Source organism: Tinamus guttatus, unplaced genomic scaffold, assembly GCF_059628265.1.
Source record: "Tinamus guttatus ecotype Peru unplaced genomic scaffold, ASM5962826v1 Tinamus_guttatus_pri_ptg000297l, whole genome shotgun sequence".
NCBI classification, from domain to species: Eukaryota; Metazoa; Chordata; class Aves; order Tinamiformes; family Tinamidae; genus Tinamus; species Tinamus guttatus.
In genome coordinates, this window is record NW_028288831.1 from 2,012,425 (window position 1) to 2,037,439 (window position 25,015).

General features: G+C 44.5%; 1 protein-coding gene across 1 annotated transcript in view; it reads right to left on the reverse strand.

Moving 5' to 3' along the window:
* PAPPA (pappalysin 1) overlaps window positions 1-25,015 on the reverse strand; it is a 177,856-nt gene that overhangs the window by 7,239 nt on the left and 145,602 nt on the right. Inside the window, exons 16-21 of the mRNA XM_010212768.2 lie at window positions 23,424-23,634; window positions 22,678-22,849; window positions 18,746-18,893; window positions 16,030-16,139; window positions 8,532-8,603; window positions 5,212-5,310 (exon numbers count right to left, since the gene is read on the reverse strand). Of these exons, the coding sequence (XP_010211070.1) occupies window positions 5,212-5,310; window positions 8,532-8,603; window positions 16,030-16,139; window positions 18,746-18,893; window positions 22,678-22,849; window positions 23,424-23,634 (812 nt within the window). The remainder of the gene's footprint in view (window positions 1-5,211; window positions 5,311-8,531; window positions 8,604-16,029; window positions 16,140-18,745; window positions 18,894-22,677; window positions 22,850-23,423; window positions 23,635-25,015) is intronic.

The following is a 25,015-nucleotide window of genomic DNA, read 5'->3' on the forward strand; positions in this document are numbered from 1 at the left end:
ACTGTAGGATCTTCAACTAAGTAAATTTAGTTTGATTCATGTTCGGAACAATGTACACAAGCAAAGCCTACAGAAAATCCTAGAATCATGATGGTTGGAAAAGACCTTCGAGATCATCAAGTCCAACCATAAACCCATCACCACCATGCCTACTAAACCATGTCCCTAAGTTTGTGCTTCTAGCTGTCCTTTCGCATACCTAACATAATTATTTTATGTCACTGATAAACTTGCAAGAGGGTGACTAGCAAAAATCTGACTTCTGTGAGGCCTTTCTAGACAGCCCTCTCTAGAAAGGGAAAGAGAAAAGACCTGAAGGAAAACAGTGACTGGAGAGAAGATTTCCTGAAGCTAATAGGAAAGAAGTAGCCACAAACACTCTCCTTGGATCATCACACATGCCAGGAATTCCTCATAGACAGCTGCCACCCTACAGACAGCCAGTTATTCCCAAGTTATACATTTTTTCTCATTTTAACAATGATGTCATGTATTTAATATTTTAATAAATAGTATTTTCTTGTATCTGCTGCAGGATACAAAGTATGAAGCAGCTTCTTAGAATAGCCAGGCAGAAGCGAGTTGGCCAACTCTGCTGGGTCTGGAGGATATAAAGATTAAAAGGCGATGGGATTTTGTTTTGTCCTTCACGGAAGACTTTATCCCCTCCAGATACACAACAGAAGCCTTCTCTCTGTTGGACGCTTGGACCGCAGTGGCCTTCCTGTCTCTCTGAGCTGTTCCTGGGCCGCGCATGGGGCAAGCTGCAAGGCAGCACAGCTCCTTCCCACTACCTGCAAACTGGGCCACCCTTACGCTGGTCCCCAGCGCAGCCAAATGTGCCCATGGCTACCCCATCAGCACCATGGGTTGGGTTGGACAGGGGCTGCAAGGTGTTGGGTCTCTGTGTCCTCCAGTGGCCCTTCTCTCCGAGCCAGCCCCAAGCATCTGGCTGCTGCACTGGGACACAGAACAATTAATGCACAGCAAAGAACTAAGCTGAGGAGGGCCTCTTTTTCCCACCTGCTGACTGCAATTGCCTCAAATTTATGCACAAAATATGCCTGAATTTATTCATTACTATTTGTAGCATTCAGAGAAGGTCTTCAATGATTTCTTTTAAGCTCTCTGGAATTGCGAATAGTACAGGGCAAATACTCATTATTTCCTATCTAAGCAGCAGCCCTGATGAGTCGGTGATTGGTCAGATAAGTCACACAGCTCTGCTCTTCTTTCAGTGCAGAAATGCACAAGGTCATTTGCTGCTAAGGCTCATCTGCAAAGATAAAACGTGCTCTAAGGGAATGCTACTCAGAAAGGCTCCTGTGCATTTCCAGGCCAGTAAAACAGGAGTGAGCAAAATCCTACATCAAGTCAGGCTGTGAATATTGGTTGAATCTTTAAAGTGAGTAAAGTGAATGTTGATTGAATCTTTTACTTGGACGCAGCCGGTTCACAGCACGGTGTGCAGCTGGAAGTGCTTTTGGAAGGGCAGTGGGAATGCAGTGAAACTTAAGTCTTGACAGTCTGTGGACATTAAAGATCTGAAGTCAGCTCTTACTTGACTGTTAACTCCTGAATCTTCAAATGATACAATGTTAATCTTCAGCCCTTTCCTAAAATAATGTGTGGAGTTGCTATGTTCTGTTAAATGCGAACCATGTGTCACCTCAGCAATGGCTGCGATGGTGAAAAGATGATAAATCTAAGGCTTGTAAAATGTCCTGTGACACTATGGGAGAAAAACAGGTGTTGCCTAAATGTTAGACATTTATGAGTAAACTTGCAGGGATTTTAAAAGACTGACACATCTGCCACATAGTGTGTAACCCTGAAAGAGAAGGAGCAACGCAGCCTCTTTTATGTGTCTCTCTTTCTCTACAACCGTATGAAAATACATCCTCATCTGGTATTGGAATTAACAGAGCTGGACTCGCCCCTCCTTATGTCTCCTCCAGGTTTTTGGCTTTTACACCCAATGTGTATTTTAAAACTGCGATTTTTTAAGTAGGTGGCGAATTGCGCTGGAAGGATTTGGTATGCGGAGTATTTTTATTCAGCTCCCTTTTCTCTCACCTTTCCTTCTTTTCCCTTTGGAATATCTCCTTCGACATTCCACTCATAAAGCTCTTCAAAGGCAGGACTATATATTTCAATAGCAAGGCCTCCAATGTGTTCTCCAGCCCAAGGCCTCAGACAGGAAAATAACCCGCGGGGCCGAGTGCCGGTGCCCCTGTGGCCGAGCGCCCGCATCGCGGCCGCAGCAGGTGCCGCCAGTGGAGACGCTGCCTGGCTGTTCCCCCCTTTACACAATAAATTTAATAAACTGGGAATTAGCTGTCTCGCTTTCAACTTTGGAGGCCAAAGGAGGTTTCCTTGCTCCCTTTGAGTGCAACATTCGGCATATAGGTTGTTGTGTTTTTGGGGAGAAATGGAAGCCGAATGTATAGCAGGGACCAATCTGCTCCACGCTTCAGCCCTCACAAACTGGTGATCTCTGAGACAAGGTTTGCAGAAGCACAAGCTTGGGGAAGTCTCATCCACCCAGCCACAGTGACATGATTTGCAGGGAAGTCAGTGGAAGCAGATTTACCTCTAAAATGCCTGGAAACCTGCCTCTTGTGCGTAAAATGCAGTAGACATGGGACCAGCTGCCTCTCTCTGGACCATTTGCCATTTGCATCGGGCTGTTACAGCAGAGATCAAGACCCTGACTGGGCTACAAAACATGTTCACTCTCTTGGGTGGCCACTTCGTTTCTGGGTGGCAGCAAAGCTGCAGATATTTTGAGCATGACTTGTCTTGCTGGTAAGTGTTCATGACTACGCCTGGCCTGGTGAGGATCTGATCTCAACTCCCTGCCCACCAATAAATTCTGCTCCCAAACCTTAATCCTCTCCCTCTCCCCAACAATTCAGCACCCACGTCCCTCGTGTCTGAGTCCTGTCTCCACCCTGACAAGAGTGCCCTTGCGGCTGTTGTGATCTCAGCTCCTGTCCTGACGGGGCCGGTTCTAGGCGGTCCCCTCCCAGCCACCTCGCTTCTCTTCCTCTGGCACCTCTTGGGACTTTTCATCCTCTGCTCTTCAGCCTGGAGGCAGCAAGATAAAGTTTCCTTTCTTGCTTTTTGAAGGCTGTGTGTTGTAGAAGGACAAGGACGAAGCCATGCTGAGCGACCAGGCACTTCCAGCCAACCCCTGCTGCCTGTGGGCCTGGGACGAGAGGGAGCAAACTGAACTAGCCTCTTGCAGCTGCCTTTGGGCTGCTCTTCCCAAGGAGGTGGCAAATTGGGAAAATCAGGCAGAGATGGGAATCTCTTTGTAGACATGACACGAAATATGAGCTGCTATGTGACCCTTCTCATCTTTGGAGTGTCTATATGCAGATCTATGTCTCGTTACAAAAGTGAGCACCTTATAGGCTGTCCATGCCCTACCCCACTCTTGGGGAACATGGACAGTCATCTGCTACTGCATCCCTTCCAGCACGCATTTCTCAGGGATCATTGTAAAAGAAATATAGTAACATGGAAAAAAAATGTTTCCAAGAAATCAGAGTTAGAAAACTACCTCTTTCCTCATATCCCACACGGTGAAAAATTTACTCCTTCCACTTGCCGAGACATGTCATCTTCCCTACCCAACCTTCCTGGATGAGGTAGAGAAAGCCCACAGCACAGTATTGGTAGGAGATACTTAGCTGAAGCAAGGAAGGGAAACCTGTAGCAGAAGCTGTCTGAGAAAGGACTGCTTGCTAGTGAGAGGTCTTCAGTCCCCAGCTGCACTAGAAAGAAAGCTCTTCCTTACATGGTTGAGATGGACAATCTTTTCATATGCTAAACCTGATTTTCCTCTGTCTACTCTCAAGTTCTGTTTTTTATTAGTTTATCAGATACTTAAGATAGCTTGATTTTCTGCATTCTGATCTACACCCAAATCTTGAAGACAAAGCAAAAATCTTACACATCTGAGGCTAACATTTTCTCTGCTCTTAGATAAACAAGTTCAAAATCTACCCTGGTTAGCTATATATGAAATATTGCACTGATTCAAGCTGCAAGCTCCATTCCTCCAGTATTCCGACACTGTAGTATCTCTAATGTTGGCCAGAAATCAGTGTTAAAAGAAGCATACAGAATGGGTGATTTACGGAGAGATCCTTCCCTTGGCAGACCTCTGAGGCTAAAGCAGTCAATGGTTTGAGCATTCTTGAGCCAGAAATTGCATCCAGAACGCTGTTTTTAATAGTCATTGATGGGCCTAGCCTCCATGAATGTGCTTATTCCCTTTTTGATTTCAAATATGTTTTTGATCTCATCACTCTGTGGCAATGAACTCTACTATTCAAATACACTTTATGTGAATAAGCATTTTCTTTCAATTGTTTGGAATCTGCTTCCAGGTAATTTCCCTTCTACTGCCTTGTTGCCCTGTGATAAGAAGCAGTGGATTTTATTTCCCTAAGCATTTTCCCTGCATTAAATAACAATTTTGTAAATCTCTACCGTTACCCATGCCTATTCTACTTTTTGCAAGCTTTGCAAGCCCAGATCTCTGTGGTTTCTCTTTGCACAGAAGATATCTCGTATTTGCAACCCTCTGCTGCCCTTCTCTGCCCCCCTGCATGCCCTGCTGCATCCTCTGGGAGATGGGATGGTGAGAAAGACACGCACACGTGGACAAATATAGATCTGAATATAAATTCACAGTGATGCTTTTCTTTTGCTCTCTCTTTCTTTCCTAGTGATTCCTAATCTCTAGTTTCCCTTTTTGAGCATTCAGTACAAGTAAATATACTCTTCTCAGAGTGTCTGTGCAGTTCTCTCAAGTACTAGGTGCAGCACTGATGACTAGCAGCTTTCCTGAGCAACATGCACCAGGGTTTTGGAGGGAGCCAGCCTTTGTCTACCAAGCACCTAGGGCACTATTTGCAATAAGAATGAACACTTGTCACAGCTGTGTTTGAGGATTTGCCTTGCACAGGTATAACATAGGCTAAGGTGTGAAATGCAAAAAAAACATAGAGAAAGAACCTTAAAATAAACTAAGAACTCAGAGTTTATGATGAGCTGATGCCTGTCGCACTTGACACTTTTTCATGGACTCAACATCCTTCTGAGATCTTGGATGCTCTGTTCTAGTAAAAATGCAATTTCCAGGGCACAAAGCAGCACTCAGGAATTCATAGGGGAAGGAGGAACAGGCACACATACCTTTTTGGTCTTGACTGTTGAGGCACAGCAGTCTCCACCATCATAGTTGCAGAAGGCTCGGTTGTTGATGGAGTCACAGTAGTTGTCTCCCATGAAAGGCTAAAAAATCAAAGAGCAGCAAAAGGCTAAGGACATGGATAAATCCATGACACAAAGCAAGAAGAAGGTGCCTTAAAGGTGCCACACAGTTTGTAACATTACCAATGGTACTGTAAAGTAAGAGATATTTTTTCCTTCTTTCAAAGCAGACATTAAAAAAAAAAAAGAAAAAAAAGAAAAAAAAAAAAGAAAAAAGAAGAGAGGAAGGGAAATGATCTCTTCTCTGCTTTTTACATCCCACATAAGATGATGCCTATGGAATATTGATTTGACTAGGCCCAGAGATAGCATTAAGCCATCTAAAAGGTGCCACCTTTTCACAGTTTTTTGCAGACATCCAGAAACAATGTGGGACAAGAAGATTAGGTATTAGGTATAGCAGCAAAACTGGCTTGCTTTTAACAGCTGCAGTTTTCCTAACTATGCAACAAGTGTCAGTAATTAGGTTCACAACATATCAAGAAAAGAAATGAAAGTGCTCTGAGCTCATCACAGCGGCCACAGACTCTCATTCTTGGAGCACCAGTGACTGTGTGTCGCCCTGTTGATGACACACAACCTCCTGTGCTCCACAGCTCCGAGATAGGATAATGGCAATTACTCAGAGGGATGTTGTGGAGAGCTATTAAATAAAAATCATAAATCACCTTGAAAAACAAAATGTTTTTCATACACTAGCCTATGGACTGCATAAGAAAATTCATTTGTTGTACACTGAAAAAGTGTCATGCTGGGTTCCTACAAGAAGTCATCTTTGCAGAAAGAGCAGGGAGGCTCACTGAGGTTTCCTGAGAGAATTTATACTAATTTTAGTACCAGAGTTTTCCTGATGATATATACATCCAGTGCCATTAATGAGAATGTGGGCATGCTTTCCCCAGAAAGAGCCATGGCCATGCTTATCAGTATTGAAACGGACCCTGTGGAGTGGTATAGAGGCAGGCTTTCAATGCTGATGTTTTGCAAATTTAAATATTTCTCTGAGGGTATAGGAAATCAAGGCAACAGTATCAGACCAGAGGAGGACTGCCAGAAAGTGTCTGACTAATTGAGATTCATTTTTATAGTTACACGCAAATACTGTAAATGATGACAAGGAAATCAAAATTGCAGGGTGTGGTTCCCAGTCTTTTAAATTGACTTCAACTGCATTACTTACACAGAAATAGACTGATTAATATAGGCAAATACTTTGACCTGCAAAGACCTTTCCAATGTAATAAGTAATTAAATGATTTTTAAACAGATTGATAAATATTTTATGCCTACCTGGTCATCTGCAAAAATGTAAACCTTGCTCAACCTCCCAAGAGATAGGGATAGGGTTCTCCATGTTTCTCTAGCCATGCCTGCTTGTCAGAAAGCCTTTCATTTTATTTTTCATCCCTATATCACTACCATACATCTTTGAACACTGGCAGACTATTGACTTATGGAAGAACATTTCTTTCACTCCCACTGATACAACTCAAGTAAGTCATTTCTTTGGAGAAAAAGAACACCACAAATAACAGATATTCTAATATAGTACCAAAATCCTTATCTGGAAGAGGCCTGCTTGTTGAGGGTGAGATCAGTAGAGGTCTTCATGCATAGCTCAGTGGTCCTAAAGGTTTGGAGGAGCCTTAATTTCTCCCTGACTAGATAAAGTAGTCCAAGAGGGACCAGTTTTCCAATGAAACACCTAAGATAACTGCCTGGAAGTTATGTATCTGACTCATAGACCTCTATTCCTGCCACTAGGGAGCGACAAAAAATCACATTGCAGCAGCCTAGTTTACCACTGTAAATGCCAAGAGTAAAATAATCCCCTGCTTAGAGTCTTCTATTCAGGGAATCCTTCCTGATGCTAAAGATATTAATACATTAGGAACTGTGTCAGCCTAATGGCCTAGTATTATTGACCTACTGGCTTATTATTCCCTGTTTCCATAGTTGTGAAAAAGGCTAGGCGAAGACTGAAATCTTCTGAAATCTTAATGCCAAGGAACAAACTCTGGCCCATTCTTGAACACTGAAAGCATCATGATCTAAAAATGATGCTAGAGGCCATTATCAGTTGTCTGGGCAAAGTCTTCCAAGATGATAGATTGTGATGCAGTGACACTGCTGAATGAATGATGAAAAGAAGAAAGTTTCTATTGATGCAGGGAAATCGGGCAATTAACAATAATGGAAGGAAAGAAAATGCTGAAAAAAGCATGTCAGTAATAATGGCTTAGGGTAAATTATTACATCATTGAGAAGTTTGCCCTAGTAACAACTATGCTTAAATGGCAGGAGAATGGGTACCCAATAGTGTATCAGCACCTGAATGGTATTTCTTAATGGTCCCTGGATGTTATTTTAGCTCTCTTTGGAGAATAGGGGCACCTAGCCAGCCTGCATGAATGTAATGTGTGAGATGGCTTCTGACATTCAAAGCACTGACAGCAGAATGCTTTTCATTTAGGGAACATCTAGACAGAAACTCTTACACTGTTGGAGAGTTATCACTCTCTTGGGCCCAACATTTGTACGTGAAGGAAACCTATAAGACAATTTGCACTGCACAGCATTGTGGTCTAGTATTTTGTGTCAGATTTAGGAGTTCTGTGCCACGTTCTGCCACTCTGGGCAAACAACTTCAATGTGCTTGTAAAATTGGGTTACTGAGTACTGAGAGTGCAATAGGTGCTGCAGAAAGCCCTGAGAACTACATCCAAAACAGTTTTTCCATGGCCTCTCCATGTAATCAAGGCATCCATCTACCCTTCTGAGGTTCCTCATTTCTGAAACAGACGTGAAGCTCCCCAGCCTTAAAGTGGTGCCATGAGGATTATCTTGTTGATGGGGGTGAGATAGTCAAGTGTTGGCATGAGGGAAACTGAATGAGTGCCATGATCCAGAAGGAGGTGCTCCAGCCCTCTGAAGCACGGGAATCAGTTTAAGAGTTCTCAAACTTTTCAAAGATTGTTGCCAGCAGAAACATCATCCTTAAAAATAATTACTGCACATAACATATAACACTGTAGAAATGTTATCACTACTGAAAAGCAACTATATGTTTCTGATTTTTTCTAGACACAGTTAAATTAATCATAGTTTAATTAATAGGTTAGTTAAGGCAAAACCCCATTTGCCCAACTTAAAAAAACAGCATTTTTTACTATCGTAACTACAGTGATCATTATGATAATCTCTAGCAAGCAAGGACCATCTCAGTGAATTCTAGTGCTCACCTCACAACCTTTGACACAATGAATCAGAGAAGGGTGAGGGTACCACTTGAGTCCGGCCGTGCAGACAACACTCTAGAGGGAAGAGAAAGAAAACTAGGTTAAGACAAAGAAATCAGTGTACAGAAAGCCAGCATGCTGGTTTCTATGGCTCTCCTGTACTTAACCAATGAAGTTCAGTTCCTAACACCTCTTGTGTTCTCAGGACCTGGCTGTCCTCCAGGTATTTACAAGAAGTGTTGGACTTGACACTTGAAATAACAGAACATTTGAGATTAAAATAATATTTAAGGTTCTCCTAAAATGTCATGTCCAATATTTCACTCATGATGGGGGAACGTGGCAGAGAAACGCAAAGGCAGAGGTCCACTGTCTAGCGCGTGAGTATGGGGGAGACATTTTAGGAATTCATTTAGGAATTTTTTTGGTGCTGGAAAGCACCGCTCTGTTTCATGACCTCATACCTGTGCTTCCTGAAGACAAAAAAAAAAAAAAAAAAGCTACAGATGAAACTTAAGATACATTTTTGTGCCATCCTGTAGATTTTAGATAAAGAACTTTCCCTACATTCCTTCAAAGCAACCCATAAAAAGGACAGCATTTTCTGTTACATTATATAATTTCTGTGGCAAGTTACTTACAGATTTTCTTTGGCAAAAAAAATTGGAGTGCCCAGTTATGAATGAAAATGAGAGACCAACCTGCCCAGTGATGACATACCCAGGGCACTCCTTGTTTGGCCATAGGCATGAAAACTTTGATATTAAGAGTGGGCAAAATAAAGTGCTTCAATACCACTGATGTCTAGGTAAGGGGAATCTCAACCATTCACCATGACATCCAGTATAACGTTCATTTTGGGTTGTCTTCCACAGACAGGACACAACAATGGCTGTTTGGGCAGGATGAACCTGCGGGCACCGGCCAAAGGACTGGGGTAGAGGTTGGATGGAGGCCTAGAGGAGGAAGGGATTAATGTTTGGGAAGACCTGACGCACAAGCCATCCCTTGCCTTGTTTATTTGAGGGCTAATTTAATCCATCTGCAGGGGAACCTCAGCATGTTTTTACAGTTTCTGTCATTTGAGGCTTACCTGGCATGTGCTAGAAAAAGGACTTTTATACTATCTGAATTGGGCTGTTTATCTTTCCGATGCTCTCGGATTTTCCACTATTAGTCAAGGCCGGCTTGCCCCACCTGCCTTGCAACAGGGCCTGTCTCTGTGAGAGGAGAAGAGGCCGGGAGATGAGGGGGAGGAGGATGTTGTTTATCCCTCAAGAGGGAAGCTGCAAGGTGCAGGGGCCCTGTGGTGTCAAACATTCTCCCAGTGTGTTCTTGACAGACAGCTGGAGATTTCCAGGCTGTTGCCTGCCACAAATGGCAAGTTATTTTTTTCTCTCTCTTCTGTTTATTGCACTTCAGAGGGAAAAGAAAAGAAACTTTTCTAGGTTTCAAAATAAACAAATGCAGTCAACAGACCAGGATAGGGGAGAGTAAAGGAAGACAGTCAAGAGCATTTGAACCCAAGACTTAAACCAAAGGAGAAAAAAACCTCATGTTTTCCCCTTCCATGAGCAAGACCAGCCAGACAATAAGGAGAGAAAATGCGTTGCCAATGAGTCTCTCTGCTACAGAGCGTCAGTACTTTTACAATAGCTTCTTACATGTGAATATATGTGAAAGTGTAGACCTAACAAAAGGAACCAGATAGATAGCCTTGAAAAGGCAGTGACAACACACACAAAAAAAAAAAAAAAAAAAAAAGCAACCAGATGGTCAGACAACTATCATACCCTCTCGGCACGTGCCAAACTTGTCATGCTGTTGCCTACCTGCCTATGAGGCTGCTGGCAAAGACAGTCCAAGAACTGTGAGCAGCATTGAATAGGCTCTTAGAAAAGGATGTTTCCAAGTTATGATCAAACCCTGACAGTAGATGCACTGACTATTTCGCTGAATCTACCAGTGCTGAAAAGCCAGCAGCTGTTGAGTTTTGACCTTCCCCTTGAAGGAATAGACAAAAGGTGAAGTCTCTCCTACGCTGTCCTCTCCTAGGAAAACACAGATCTGTGCTCTCATTCAAGGTCATCTTAAAACCCAGTGGTTAAACAGCCTTCTGCTGGACAGTCTCCCAGGGAAGGGTGTGCAGCCCTGGACCTCTCTCCATAGCTTAGGCATGCCAACTTGCCTTGTGCTAAATTAATCACAGGGTCAGTGGCACATTGACATTGCTACTAGGAAACTCCCCATCCAAGGGAATAACCAGTGAGAACATGCAACCATGAACACCCCTTACCTCTTCTCCTCTCCAGCAGAGTCAGGCTGTGCCAAAAGGATTTGGGATTACATAAATCCCCAAAGGATTGCATACTAGCCATAAGGCAGGACATGATAGCAATCTTCAAGTGTAGCTGCAGGTTGAGCACTTCACAGTACCCTCGGCTCAGCAATATTCCCTGGCAGAAGGTCATTTTTAGATACTCTTCACCACAGTGCTGGGGCAGGAGCCTTCCAAGGTTTTGCCCTAGCTACTCTGCTCTCCTAGGATGATTCCTTTGGCAGTGAAGACTATTAGGACTACATCAGCTAAATTTAGTCCTGCTCCTATTCACAGACTATGGTCTAGAAAAAACCCTTGGCTAGGGCCCTGGCTTTCCCTCTGGTTCTCCAAATCCTGAATTCACACAGTGTGGACTGTTTGCACCCTCAGGTACCTACTGTGACATGTGTGGAGCAATGGGATGGAAAAGGGGATGTGTGCGGAGAGATGGGATTGTACAGAAATTGGGGAGGATTCAGTTTGCTGGGTATTTTGTGCTTTTAACATGTGCAAAGGTACCTTTTGGGTGCTGTACAGGGCAACTGAAAAAAAAAAAAAAAGCATAAATACCAAGCGGGGGTATAGAAGGCACTACTGTGGGAGTCTTCTGAGCCAGTCTACTGCAGAAGGCACTTGCAGGAGCCTTGTTGGTCTGGCAAGGATTCGCATCAGCGAGAACAGAGAGGGAATAGGATTTACAGGGCCATCAAATGGCATTGTAAAAGATGGATGGGACAGAGGGATCCCATCTTTCACTTGCAAGGCGGAACAAGTTGGGAATCCCATCTGGCCGCTGACTACGTGGGAGCGAGCGGGCTCCATCCCTGTGCAGGCGCCGGCGCACGCTCCCGGCCCCTGCGGTGACATGTGCCTTCCTGCTGGCTCCCGGCTGCCCCTCGCACGGCAGCTCCTGCAGCACAGCTGCCCTCCCGCTCGGGCCTTGCTACTTAGCCTTGTGTATTGACTTTGGTCGTGTCCCCATCCCATAAATGCCATTCAGTTACATCTGCGGTTTGGTGGCTGCGACTCCATCTGTTGTGAAGGGAGAGGAAGCTGGGATATGGTCCCACACTAGGTAACAAAGAGCCAAGAAAGCAAATCAAGCTGTCATTTTCTCCTTGTGAGGGAAGACCCAGTGCCTCCGGTCACAGCACTTCCCTCCCCATTGTGGCGCTAACACAATGATGTCAACCATTTGTGGGCTGCAAAGGGGATTAGGTTTCCCCAGGAGAGGCCTGTGGAGAGCTCTCCTCCACCTAGATGGGCCAAGTGTCCCCCAGGGTTAACGTGCAGGGACTGGCATCTACTGGTCTTGACTAACTCTCTCCTCAGGCACTAAATGAACATGACAATTAACCGTGGGTTTAATATTGCAGTGGTGAGGGGATCAGCAACTGCTGACAAGGGAGGGGAGACACAGTTCTTTCTGGCAGTTTCTTCCTGTAGTTGCAGACAGGGTGGGAACTCCTGGATTCTTTGTCGCTGCCCTGCCGCATTGCCGTAAGTCATTTCACTGCTCCATGGCATGGATTCCCTGCTGCAAGATGAGCCCAAAACTCATAGCAAAGGCAGAGGGAAAGGACAGAGCAAAGATGCAAAGCTGAAATAATTAGGGACATATTCTGGTGGTTCACAAGGGAGTATTTAAGGAGAATTCCCATGACTTGTTCTGGACATGCAACATCCCACCAGTTGCGATGCCTGGGTGCAAGCCACATGGAAAAGGACACCGCCAGCAGTGGGGTGGCATCCAAGGAGGTCAGTGGGGCCATGGCTGCACTTACTCCCAGTTGGCAGCAGAGCTGAGGCACTCTCACCCTTTCAAGGCCATGACCTGATGCACGTGCTCCATAGCACTTGCCCTCTTCCTGCTCTGCACAAAGACAAGGATCCAAACCCAGGCAATGCATTATGGCAGCCAAGAAGAAATTAGGTGCCTTCTCTGTTTCTCCACAGTCAATGAGAAAGAGTAGTCAAAGCATTTCAGTGTGTCTTCACTGCCAGTGCAGTCAGAGTTTGGCAGCTCTAACTGTAGGGGTCTTCAACACCTCACTGCTCCTTGCACTCGGATGTTACACAGAAGTGGGCTATAACAGGGCAGCAATGAGCACTCCCAACATGGCCCACCACAGAACAACTGACATGTGGGAGAGTTCAGGTGAATTTTTTTCCTGCTGAAAACACTGATTTGGAACAGATGAATCACATTTCACATCTTCACTGATTTCGGCAAACTGTTTTTTTAAGACTCAAAAGAGCAACTCAGCTTAAAACAATTCTGAAAAGAATATTAATATTTTGACATTTTTCTAAAGGAAATATCTGTTGTTTTGTTTATGCTTTGAGGGGACATTTAATTTCCAAGTTTGTTTTATTTTTAATCAAAAAGCTTTGAAAAATCCTTGGAAATGAAATGGTAAGTTATGTTCAAACCAGTATGTTTCTTCTCCAGTTTTTTGGTTCACCAAGAAATTACAATTTTAAAAAAGTCACTTTGGTTAAAACCTTTTTTTTTTTTTTTTTTTAATTTGACAGAACTTCCAGCGAACCAAAAAATCAAGTGATTTGCACAGCTCTGCTCTAAACAACTCCCAAAGGAGAGATGATTCCCTCTTCCCACTTTGCTTCCATAACAGCTGTTGCTTTAACAGCCACACACAAATATTTTTTTTCTTGCCAGCCCTCCCTGTGCTTTATCTGTGCCTGTCTTGAATGTTAGCTCCATAGGTCCTGCCTTTATCTGTTTCTTGTACTGCACTGAATTTGTACATTACTTATGCCTAAAATTAAGTACCTAAGAATGTTGCTTTCATGTCATTCAAGTACTTGGACATCCACAAAGATTCCTGTGTAAATGCAAACAACTGATGACTTTACATACAAGAGCAAGTTGTCACTGAGCATGGATAGGTCTGCAGTGCACTGTTAATGCTAGAGCAGCTTGGCATGGGCACCTTCCACGAAGGCATCCCAGTCCCTGTCCCCGCAGGTGCTCACTAACTCCACCAGTGCCAACATTTCCATCATTTAAGAGCTCTGTGAAAGGCACTGATTCCCGGTCAGTGTCTTCCCCTACCTGAAGGGCTGGATATGATGGATTTTGTTTTTCAGTGCCCTCCAAAAATTTCCGCCCGTCTTGTTTTAGCATCATCCCCCTGATCTCATCCCTACCTTGCAAGTATTCACCTTTATGTCCTGTGCATACCCTACTGCAGTTGGACAAGAAGAAAATGCTACCTAACTCAACCAGTACTTGTTCCTGGGGACACGGCCCTCTTTTTTCAAAGGAGGATGTTTACTAACATTCGGAACAGAGGTGCTTTCTCTTTGTGCCCCTAAGGGCTTCGCTCCATTTCATAATACAATTTTTAAGGCCCAAATCTCATACATTAGTTATAGTGTTTCTGGGATCAGATTCATGTCTGTGCGCAGTCTAAAGCTCTTGCAAGATCCTCACCATAAGGGCAAAAAAAGGTCATATTTACCACTTGGAAAGCATGAATTCTCCTCCATCCCTCATTCCCCTCATCTCCCCCTTTACTACTGTATGTTTTCCCTGCTGCCTAATGAGCCCTCCAGAGACCTGCAGGTATAAAACTCGTTACAGCTCCCTCTGCGTACCAGCATCAATAAATGAAGGAGCACAGCAGAGAACGGGAGGGAAGCTGTCACTTTATTTCACCATGAATTACAAAACCACTTTAAAGTCTAGCCCTCAGAAGAAGGGCCAGTGAGAAATTGCCCCTAACACAGAGATAGCAGTTTTCTTTATGTTTCACGCCAGAAACTTGGCAAAGCCTAGGCTTAGGCAGTAATATAAACTCAGCATCTGGAGTGAAAGGGAAGCTAGGAAGGACACTGTGAGCTTGTCATGTTCTCTGGACTTATGTTTCCCTCCCCTTTCCAGGATTCATTCTATTGCTCCGTATGGCTCTGTGTGAAGTAGAGAAATACAAAGTGGCTGAGATTTTCAAAGCAGCTTGCTGCCCACAGCCAAGCCCTGATTTAAAAAATCCCAAACCCCGGGTACACGTTAGGCATGTGGAGAAGCAAATAGATTGTCAAAGCTCTTCCGTATGTACTGGGGCTCTGCTGTCTGCCCATTCTTTTATTAAACCTGGCCCAAAATGTGTAAAACATGGGCTCATGTAAAGCTGGGGCCAACTATGTCAAAGACGACAGTGTTCAAGCACCACCAACAACCTGCACTGTTTGCACATAATGTGCCAGCATCTTCTGACATGCATTTGAGCATGTCCAGAAAAGTGACTACACCTGCATAAATACTGTGTATGCACGAGTGCCTGTTTACATGTATGGCTAGGCAGGAGGGCATATTTTTGTAGACGGCATGAGGGTTTTCATGCAGAAGTGGAGTACATCTCCCGCTGGCATCCAAGAGCAGGTGTGCAGCCAAACAACCGTTTGCTACAAGCAGCAAGCATGTGTCTGGGTGAGTGTGCATGTACACGGCACCCTACCTGGGAGCATGTGTCCCACAGAGGCAGACTAGGAGCAGTGCGTGCTGGAGGGTGCACGGGGGTGCCTGGGGGTGCTATGAATGCTTAATGCTCTCTGTGCATTTGTAGTGCATAGGAGGAACAAGTGGTGACCTCTGGAATGAGCTGTGCTGAGTAGGCATCTATCACATGCGGGACAAGGGCAGAGGGGAGGACTCGGTGAGCTCTGCTGGTTCGGGAAATGAAATACCCTCTGTATCAGCTTCTTTTGTCATCCAAAAGCAATGCCGAAAAATGCAGCCCTGCCACTCAAGGTGTGCAAAATACTGAAGAGGAGGAAGACAATAAAATCTGTCCTGTGCCCTTTGTCTAATTTTCTATTTGTCTAATTTTCTTCTTTCCTGTGTAAAGAATCCTGTTTCCAAGAGATCAGATACACTGAAGGTGCTGGGTGGATCTGAGCATGCTGATTTGAGAGCTTTATCTTGAACTAATCTTCCCTGGAAAATCACATAGAGAAACCCATGTGCACAGGAAGACACCACGTTGCTAGAACAACATGTAAAGAAAGAATAAAGTTCAGGAATTCTTTGCCAAAAAGTGTAAGTTTTCTTCATATATTTCTTCTGACAGGACAAACTATGGGTAAAGCTACCTTTTTGCTCACTGCATGTAATCTTGTAACCAGGTGATATAATTAGTAAATTCAGGAGGCACTGACCTTCACTCTTTGCGGGTTCATCCAGTGCTGGATGTCCTGCACAGTCTCGTTCACACGCAGAAGGATGGGCTCGTGACTGTGATCCAGGCACGATGTGGTACACTCAGCGCCTGCACAAAGCACGGAGAGGATAAAGTTAGCAGCTTCTTACGCTTTCAGTAGCTCAGTAGCCTTCCCACGGAAGAATAGGATTAGGGTTCCCTTTTCCTAAATGGCAATTAGCAGTCAGCAGTAGCAACCACGTACGTTGTAGCCATGCATGAAACGCTGACTGCATCCCACAACATCTCAGCAGGAGAGCACGGGAGTGGCAGATATTCCAGGGCCTTGTCTTATGAGCTCTATTCCTAGGTCATTTTTGGCTATTAGCTCCAAGGAGGGGATCAGGTTTTGTTCTTTTAGATCACCAAGAAAGTCTGAAGGTTTTTTCCATTTCAATTGCTCTTTCAAGTAGTGGGACTGATTAACGAGAGGCTGCCAAACTCATCTCACCTGTGACATGACAAAAATCTACCATTTCATCTGTCAAAAGTTACAGACCTTCAATAATAATGTTTTGGACGGTGACCAAGCCTAATGATATTGCAGGCAAGCTATCACCTAAGCCCCATATTTGATAAGAAGTATGCAGAGAGGTAATGATGGCTTTGTTCACACATAAACCTGCTTTTCCTCTGATTAACTGTCATGCCCTTTGGGAATCCTGTCCTTTCTTTATTAAAACACGCTGCGATACTCTGCAGCAATATCCCAGAGCCCTGTGGTGACACAACCGTAAGCCCTAGTGTGTTGGACCATTACCATTTCCCCCCTGTAAAATCACTCTTGAATGGCACAGCTGCTGCAAACATGTCATTAGGATTTCTACACTCCAATCAGCACTAGGGGAGGAATTAATCTCTGCACTGGTTTGGAGAGCTGAACCTTTGGCTCAACATACACTTCAGCCGGGAAGGGCAGATTAGGTGTCTGAGGAATTACCAAAGGTGTGTGGGATTCAGAGTGACCGTGACTGGATGCTATTATTTTCCCCACCTGCTTCTGCCTTCTCATATCCTCCCATGTGGAGGAGGCAGTGGGAACAAAGCAGCCCTGGGTTGTTCAGCCAGCAAGGCTCGTGGGGAGCTCAGGGTTTGTTTTGCTTTCCTAGCGCAAGCAGTAGCGGCTCCATGGACTCGCTGGAGCCCATTAATACCAGCCCTACTGTGCGTGAGTGGATGGCAAGAGACCTCTTGGAAGGACATCTATCAGGATTCCAAAAGCACACACACACAAAAAAAAAGAGAAGAAAACCCAAACCACCTGATCCTAAAATTAGTGCTGGGAGAGCCTAGCAAAGCGTGTGGTATGTCTCCATCTGCTGAGGATAAGAGCCAACCGCTGGCATGCCCTTCCAGAGCTCCTCATGTAGCTCCAGTGAGCACCACGCTCCGGCTGAGGGTCCACAGCACAGGCCCGGCCACCACAGCGAGTCCTTCGTCTCCATGAAGGCTGCGCTGTCCCTGCTTGGAATTGGGCCCAATATCTTTGATGACGGGAACAGGCACTGCAGCGCAGCCAGCAGCCATCCCGGCAAGGCTCGGGGCGAGAGGGGTAGAGCAAGGTGGTCACCCACAGCAAACACCTCCCCGCTTCCAGTGCAGAGAAGTTCCCCTCATATCCAGCATTCCGTATTTCTCTCCTTGGAAAAAGCCGTTCGCCCTTTGTAGGTAACCTCATCTCAAGGGCAAAACGCCTTGCCACATTAAGAGTCGCTGCAGCCTGCTCGCTCGCGTGCACTCCGCTGCGTTATTTACATTTGCAGAGAGGAGCGGGCCGGAATTGTTTTGATATATGATCTGTAATTGGCATCGTTACAGAGCAGTGATCTCATCCAGGTCGTGTTCCCCTCCCTGGGGAGGAAGCGCCAGCAGGCGCGAGGTCCCTCGCCGGCTGCACCGTAATGAGGGAGCCGCACAACGAGGAGCGTTTCCAAGTTCAAAGGGACGGCGTGAGGCGACGAGGGGGCTGCAGGCTGCAGGAGGAGACGCGAGAAGGGGCCTTGCCAAGCTCACGTTGCAACCATGACAGCAGGGCCACCTCAAGAACGGGGGCTGAAAATAAAGTCTGCAGTGTATTTATCTGTCCCTTGGGGTGACACAAAGTGAAGGTGAGTGCAGCAAGCAGTCCGAAAGTGGAGCACCCTTTGCTGAGCACTAAAGCACCCCAGAAGGTGACAGGAGGGAGAAGTGCCATACTGAATTATCCTGCTCCTGGACTTCCCTGCCAGCTCCCTGTCTTGCAGCATCTGTGTGTGTCTGTGTGTGTGTCTGTGTGTGCTGGAAGATGGAGGAACAGATTACAGAAGTGTATGAGCAAAATCAGGTACAAGCTCTCCCTTCGTTTTGAGGACTGGATGTATCTCCTGCGTAGTTTGGCTTGCTGGCTGCCCATTAAAACCAGCTGGCCAAGAAGGGACATGCTGAAACTGGAAATGGTGCATAGAGCAGGCAGCGAGCATATGTTACATGATGCCTGACCTCTAAAAGTTTCATGTTTCCTAAAAGCCGTTCCCTCACTGAGGGAAATTGGTCCACAAGAGAAGGTGACTTCAAGGACTCTGGACTCCCTCCTTTCTCCCTCTGGTTTCAATCCCACTCCTCTTTCTCACTCCTCCTCCTGCCATAGCAGAGCTGCATCCCGCTGTGGCCGGCAGCCAGGGCTGATGCTCACAAACCTATTCCGTAGCCGCTGGAGCACTGCAGCTTCAGGTGGCTGTTCAGCTGGGTGGGCAGAGCACACTGGCCCTGCATTTCCCTGCAGAGATGAAAGGAGCCGCTCCAGGTGCCATCCTTCCGGCAGTGAATCATATTGCTACCACGGCCCTGGGAATGCAAAAGGAGATAATGAGGATGGTCACAAAATCAACAGCAAGAAAAGCAAATTCAGTTCAAGAAGTGAACAGTAGGCAGAGCTGAGCTGGGAGCAAAGTTCTGATAGAGATAGGAAAGCCACTCGACTGTCAGCCCTGTGAGGCAAAAAGGAATTTTCTTCCAAAGAATAAAACTAGCAGATTGCACTCACACAATCATGCCTCTTCTGTTCAATATAATGTCTTTACAGGGCTTTTTCGGGTTCTCTACCTTAAAATTGGCTCACTCTAGCCACAGTAAAGGTATATTCACCCCATTTGCCCTCCTTGTTGTTGGGAGGCTTCTGTTAAATGCAGACAATCTTTTTCCTCCTCCCATTTTCTAACTAGTTACATCATCCTTGTCTTGAAAAAAGACAGAATCTCCAAAGCCCATCTGAAGGAGACACGAAAGCAGGACACTGAGCAGGGCTGCTTAGCAGGGCAGAACGTGCTCTTTAGAGCTTGACTGCCTTGAGTGACAGCAAGTAAAGAGTCTGTGACAGACATGCACTGAGGCAGGTGTAAAGGAGAAAAAGTCCGCTGTGTGGGAATGGTGAAGGAATAGAATATGACATTTCTCTTATAGAAAAGATCCTCTGTACAATACTCAAGAATGAATACCAAAGTCCAAGGGGAAATATCATGCCCTTTGGAAACAACACAGGAGTGCACAAGGCAATCTTTTGTCAGAACTATCCACATAACATTGGGGATTTCTGCACAAGCTGTTCTGAAGGATCTGTGAGCCTAAAAACCACTGGATAATGTGGGACACTCAACAGGAGGGTATCTCCTGTGATTGGGCTCCAAACCTCCAACAACAGATGCTAGTTTGGGCTGTGCTGGGTGGCAAAACCATGCAGGATCTTTTCTTCTCCTTGCCTTTTCAACACGCCATGCATGTTGCCTGCCATCTGCCTACCACAGTCTTGGAGATTATGCTGGATATCTTTGGTGATCTTTTAGCATGTTTTCTCTTCTGGGACCGCGGACGGAGCTTACCGTCACAGCAGACATGCTGAACTTGTCTTTGGAGCTATTCCCCAAGCCCCTCTGCCCTGGTTGCACAGGGATCTGCACAGGTCTCTGGGACCAAGTGGAAGATTTCAAAGCCTTCGATGCCAGTCTTGCATGCTTATATTTGATATTCCTACACTGCCCTGCTCAGCTTCATTAATGAACATAATGTTTAGTGAAGCTACAAAGGGGTGTTACTGACAGGCTACTGCATGGGACCTGTTTTCCCTTCTCTAGACACCTGGTCTTGAAGCAATAACATAGAAGTAATTGACAGAAATAATAAGAAATTCATATGAAAGGAAAATGGACCAGATGGGCTCAGGGTGTGATCCAGGTTGGTGACTTTCACTTAAGGGTCAGTTTTGCAGAGATGGACTAATTTAAGTCTGACTGTTCATGTGATTTGTGTACAACATTGAGGAATGGAAGAGTTTTGCTCTGGATGGCAGGGTGGGGAACCTGCTCAAATGACCATTAGATCCTGGTAATTAATTCTGTATCTTTGATATGCTCTGAGATATACGAAACATACAGCTGAATAATGGTCTTTCAGGGTGGTGACAAATTCGAGAAGAAATTGCTAACTGATAATTGAGCACAATTTGCTGTTTTAGCAAGTATGGTGCATTTCCACCACGATTTGTGTGCCAGAGTTCAACCATGATCTTTAAAGGTGAGCCATGAAGCCTGATTTATATTCCTGGAGTTGGCTATGCTTGAGGTACTATTGTATAGTTACTGTGATGCACTTCAAGAACCTAGGATATCCATTGCTATAGTAACATCTTGTCCATCACTCCCTGACCTGTAAAATCTCTTGTGAAAATCCCTGCTGGGTTTCTTGCTTGGATGCAGTGTGTATTATCACCTTATATAGCTGAGAGGGACTTAGTGGGGTTTAATCCTTAAATAATTAACACCTCTCAAGTGGGTCTGGCTTGGGCCAGGAGCCCTTCCTCTTTTTCTGTAATCTATTTTCTGGGATATCTGGAAATACCTTTCCCTGCAAATCCCTTTCTCAAGATGTTATCTGCTCCTTTGCTCAAGGATGCTTTCCTAGCTTCAACAATCACTACAGTCTTCAGTAGAGGCATAGCTACATCTCCCAGTTTCCACAACTCACTTCATTATTGCTCTAACCCTGATGCTATTGCTTGTACCTCTTCATGACTAGCTCATTTAAAAACAAACATATAAACAGATAAGACCAGTTGTCATTACACTGGTGGCCTCGTTATCCTGTAGTAGCAAAGATGGTACATGTCCTCCACCATACTGATTAGTCAGAGCAAGTCATAGGTGCACAAGCCACAGGTCAAATATTCCAGAGCCTCCATGCAAACTACACCTATGTTCAATACTAGCAACTTTTCACTTCACAAGGCCTGAAACCTCACATAAGCCTTATAAAATCACACTGTTTTCAGGTGCTCTGACACAAAAAATTGAATATTCTGAGGTTCTCTCTCTAACATGAAGCTGGCAGGTCAGCTCTGCAGAGAATGTGAGTAGCAAGTGCAGTTTTCTCATCACATTAAATCTGATTGCTGTTTCTTCTGTAGCTGTAGCTTTTAATATGTGATATACACATATCAGAGGTGTCTTTCAGATTACTGGATCTAAAGCAGACCAGGCCCATTTTTAGTATGTCTTCAGAAACTGGAATTTTATTAAAAGTCCTTTGGCAGGGCATTCTCTGCACTGTTTATAGTAACGACAGCTTCTGTATCCCCAACTTTCACTTCCCAAATGTATTAAGCAACAGCACTTCTGGGGGAAGTTACCATCTCACAAACTATAACTGCCTCTAGTGAAGACAACCAAGCATTTCAAATTAGACATTAAAGGCTAGACCTGCTTCTGGTGTCAGTCACAGCTCCTAGGACGTCAAAGGCAATGTGATGATCTCTGCCAGATAAGAATCTGACCTCTGGTGTTTAATGACATCTTCACAGGCAGACAACATGAAAGTTTAGGAACAGTTTGGCCAAACAGTCATAATCCCTACAAAGTTAAATTATCATATGACACACACAGATACAGTAATGGGAAAAAAAGAACTGGAGAGCACAGAAAGGTAAAACAGAACACAAAAAAAAAACCTCATGTACAGAACATGACAAGTGAATGCAAATGATATCTTTCTTACTTTCATTCATTACTTCTTATTTCCTCCTATATTAATATAATACCATAAACCATATTTGGTAATTGCCAAGCTAGGTTATAGAGCCACCTGAGGCAGATCTTTCAGCTGCTTATTCATCCAGAAAACAGCAAGTCACACATTCTAGTTCTCAATGGGTAATAACTAATGCCATTACTACTGTGATAAAAATAAATAAATACATAAACAAATAACCCCAAATTATTTCTAGGCTCTTCACATAGTGACCTGAATTTTGGACTTCCCTTCCCTATTGCACTGCCTTTTTTCACACACACCGAGATGTGCTAGACCAGCACGGTACAGTGCCCTGAGGAAGGACTAAACAAGCTGTTCCTAAGGTGGCCTGGAGCCCTGCCAAAACCTGGGGAATATGGTTTTGATCTAGAGTGCTCAAAAAAGAAGAATTTCCACTCAACAGCCTATCCACTTCCAACACTCTAACTTCTGGTCTGACAAGGGCTCAAGGGAGTTATGGTACTTAGTCTCTCCAAGATGAAGGTCCTTTGAAGTCATATGGTGAAGACACACTTCTATGGTTTAGATTATTTGGATATGAGTGACTCACCGACTGATTGTCATCATCTTCGCACTTGATCCTGCACTCACTGTTGAACTGGAAGCCATTGGAGCACTGGTAGAGCCCATGAAACTTGGAAGGTGGAGGGTCACAGGTAACAGGCACACAAGCACCGGGCAGCCACGTGCCGTCTTGCGTGCACTGGATCTTAAAGGCTCGCCTTTCCATGCAGAAACAAACAAGACCATTTAGTGAATGGCTGGGTCAGCTAAGACCTTCTAAAGCCTCTGAGCTCCGCTAGCAGGTTGAAGGAGGTGGCTTTTAACATATGGGGAACAAGTTGTGAATCTGTGTCATGGGGTCTCTGAATGAAAATAATAATTATTTGCAAAGCCAACACTCAGCTGCCTAGCCTTAACTCCTCTTTCAGTCTTGGAGACTGCTTCCCAGGCTTGTGGGCTGTGGTTGGTTTGAAGCGGCTTTGTGCAGAGTCAAAAATATATGATAGTGCTAACCCTTTCCCGAGAATTTTCAAAGGGGACTCCCTAGACTGCATATCAAAGGATATTTCTAAGGTCTGTTTTCTGAGCATTGGCTAGGAGTTCCAAAAGAACCAGAGTTAGGTGCCTAAATCCCGTTGAAACTGCATGACTCTCTGCATAAGGAAATTGTCCCATGAAAATCCATACAACACATAAAGCTTGTTACAAACAACCCATCTTTGTTTTCCCAAATCTTTTTAACTCATGGCTTCCTGAATCATATTGATTGCTCAGCATTTCTATTTTACGTACTTCCTTGCTTTTCTGGAGGATCCAGGGACATGGTAACCTGGTTTGCATTTGTATTTGCAAAATGATCCCACTTTGTGCTTATCTTCTCGGCAACGAGTAGTCTGAAGATCTGCATTGGGAACTATGGAGGGTGCTCTACACATGAGCTCACACAGAGCCTCCGGAAAAGACCACAGCCCATCCTCCATGCAGGTCAAGTTGCTGTTGTTTCCTGAGAAGGACAGTGAGTAAAGTTAATAGCATTCAACTGAATAGGTTTTTTCCCCAAATGTCGTTACACCCATAATATATCAAAAGCCACCTCAGTCTGTTTGACAAATTCAGCTCTGAATTCATGCATTCTTATGCATTTGCTCTTTGTGGATAATGGCATTAAATCATTAAGGACTCTGTTTTCAGGAGACAATGGGCAGACAGTGCTTATTTCAGGAAATGCTGCAGCATAGGGGAACCAAATGGCTTTATATTCTTTTATACTCCCTTACTTTGTTGTTCTGCTAACCTGAAAGAAGGCTTGCCCCCTACATCAACCCCCTTCTCTCCAAAACCATGCTATTAACAGAGTGATTGCAGCCATTACGTCCTTTATTCTGCTTGTGTTATATCCCTTCCCTTAATCTATCCTTTTTATGCCAATTTTGAGCAGTTTGAAGCAGCATCTGTTAGTATTAGACACACTACTCCAACACAATGAGCAGCCATTCTCAGCTGGGGACTCTCAGTCCTTTGGGAGTACTGTGATAAATATGATTCAAAATACTCATTAGAAACTCGTTTTCCTTAGGAAGCTTGCTTGAACAACACCTCAAAGGTAAAAGGTACAATAGATTTATTTGCCTCTGCCATGACCTACTTGGTTTCAGAAAGTTAAGCTAAAAGTAGCCTAGTCTCAGTGTATTTTATAGTCTGTGATATTTTATACTGTATGTCAAAAAAAGATATAAGCCTTTCCTAAGGAAAAAAAAACACAGCCATGAGCCACTAACCCTTCAAAAATCCCTAATACTCTATTGAAATCCCTGACCATTGCTGCGGGAACTCTATTCAACCCACAAGACATATTTTCAATAGTAAGCCGACTTCTGAGTTATCCAAAACAATACTGACAAACTGCTAATGCCAGAGTAATGCCATCTCTCTAAGAGGGAAGGAAGAGAGCTGGAACAGGAGGCTGGAATTCAAAGAAGAAGAAACAAACGGCTCCAGAGGGCTCAGGAAGGTATGCGGAGGAGCCCTCTTAACCTACCCACAAAGATAAGAGAAGCTTCATTAAATCAGCCCAGGCTTTCTTTCTCCCCTTTCCCATTGCAGATGATAGCAGAGGTATTTTGTGCAGAAGGGAACTCTTTTCTAGAGCAGCACCATGCTCTTTTGCTCTGACTCATGCAGCAGCTCTGCAAACCAGCCATGGTGATATCATACTTGCCACTGCAAAGTGATAAGCTGTGACATTACCAACATCAGCTGTCATGACGTCAGTGATTGAATTAGTCATGAGTCATTCAAACACCGTTCTCCAGAAGCTTAGTGACAATATCTATTAGTCATCACTGATGGCTGTACACCAAATGGTTCCTTTACTTCACAGCTCA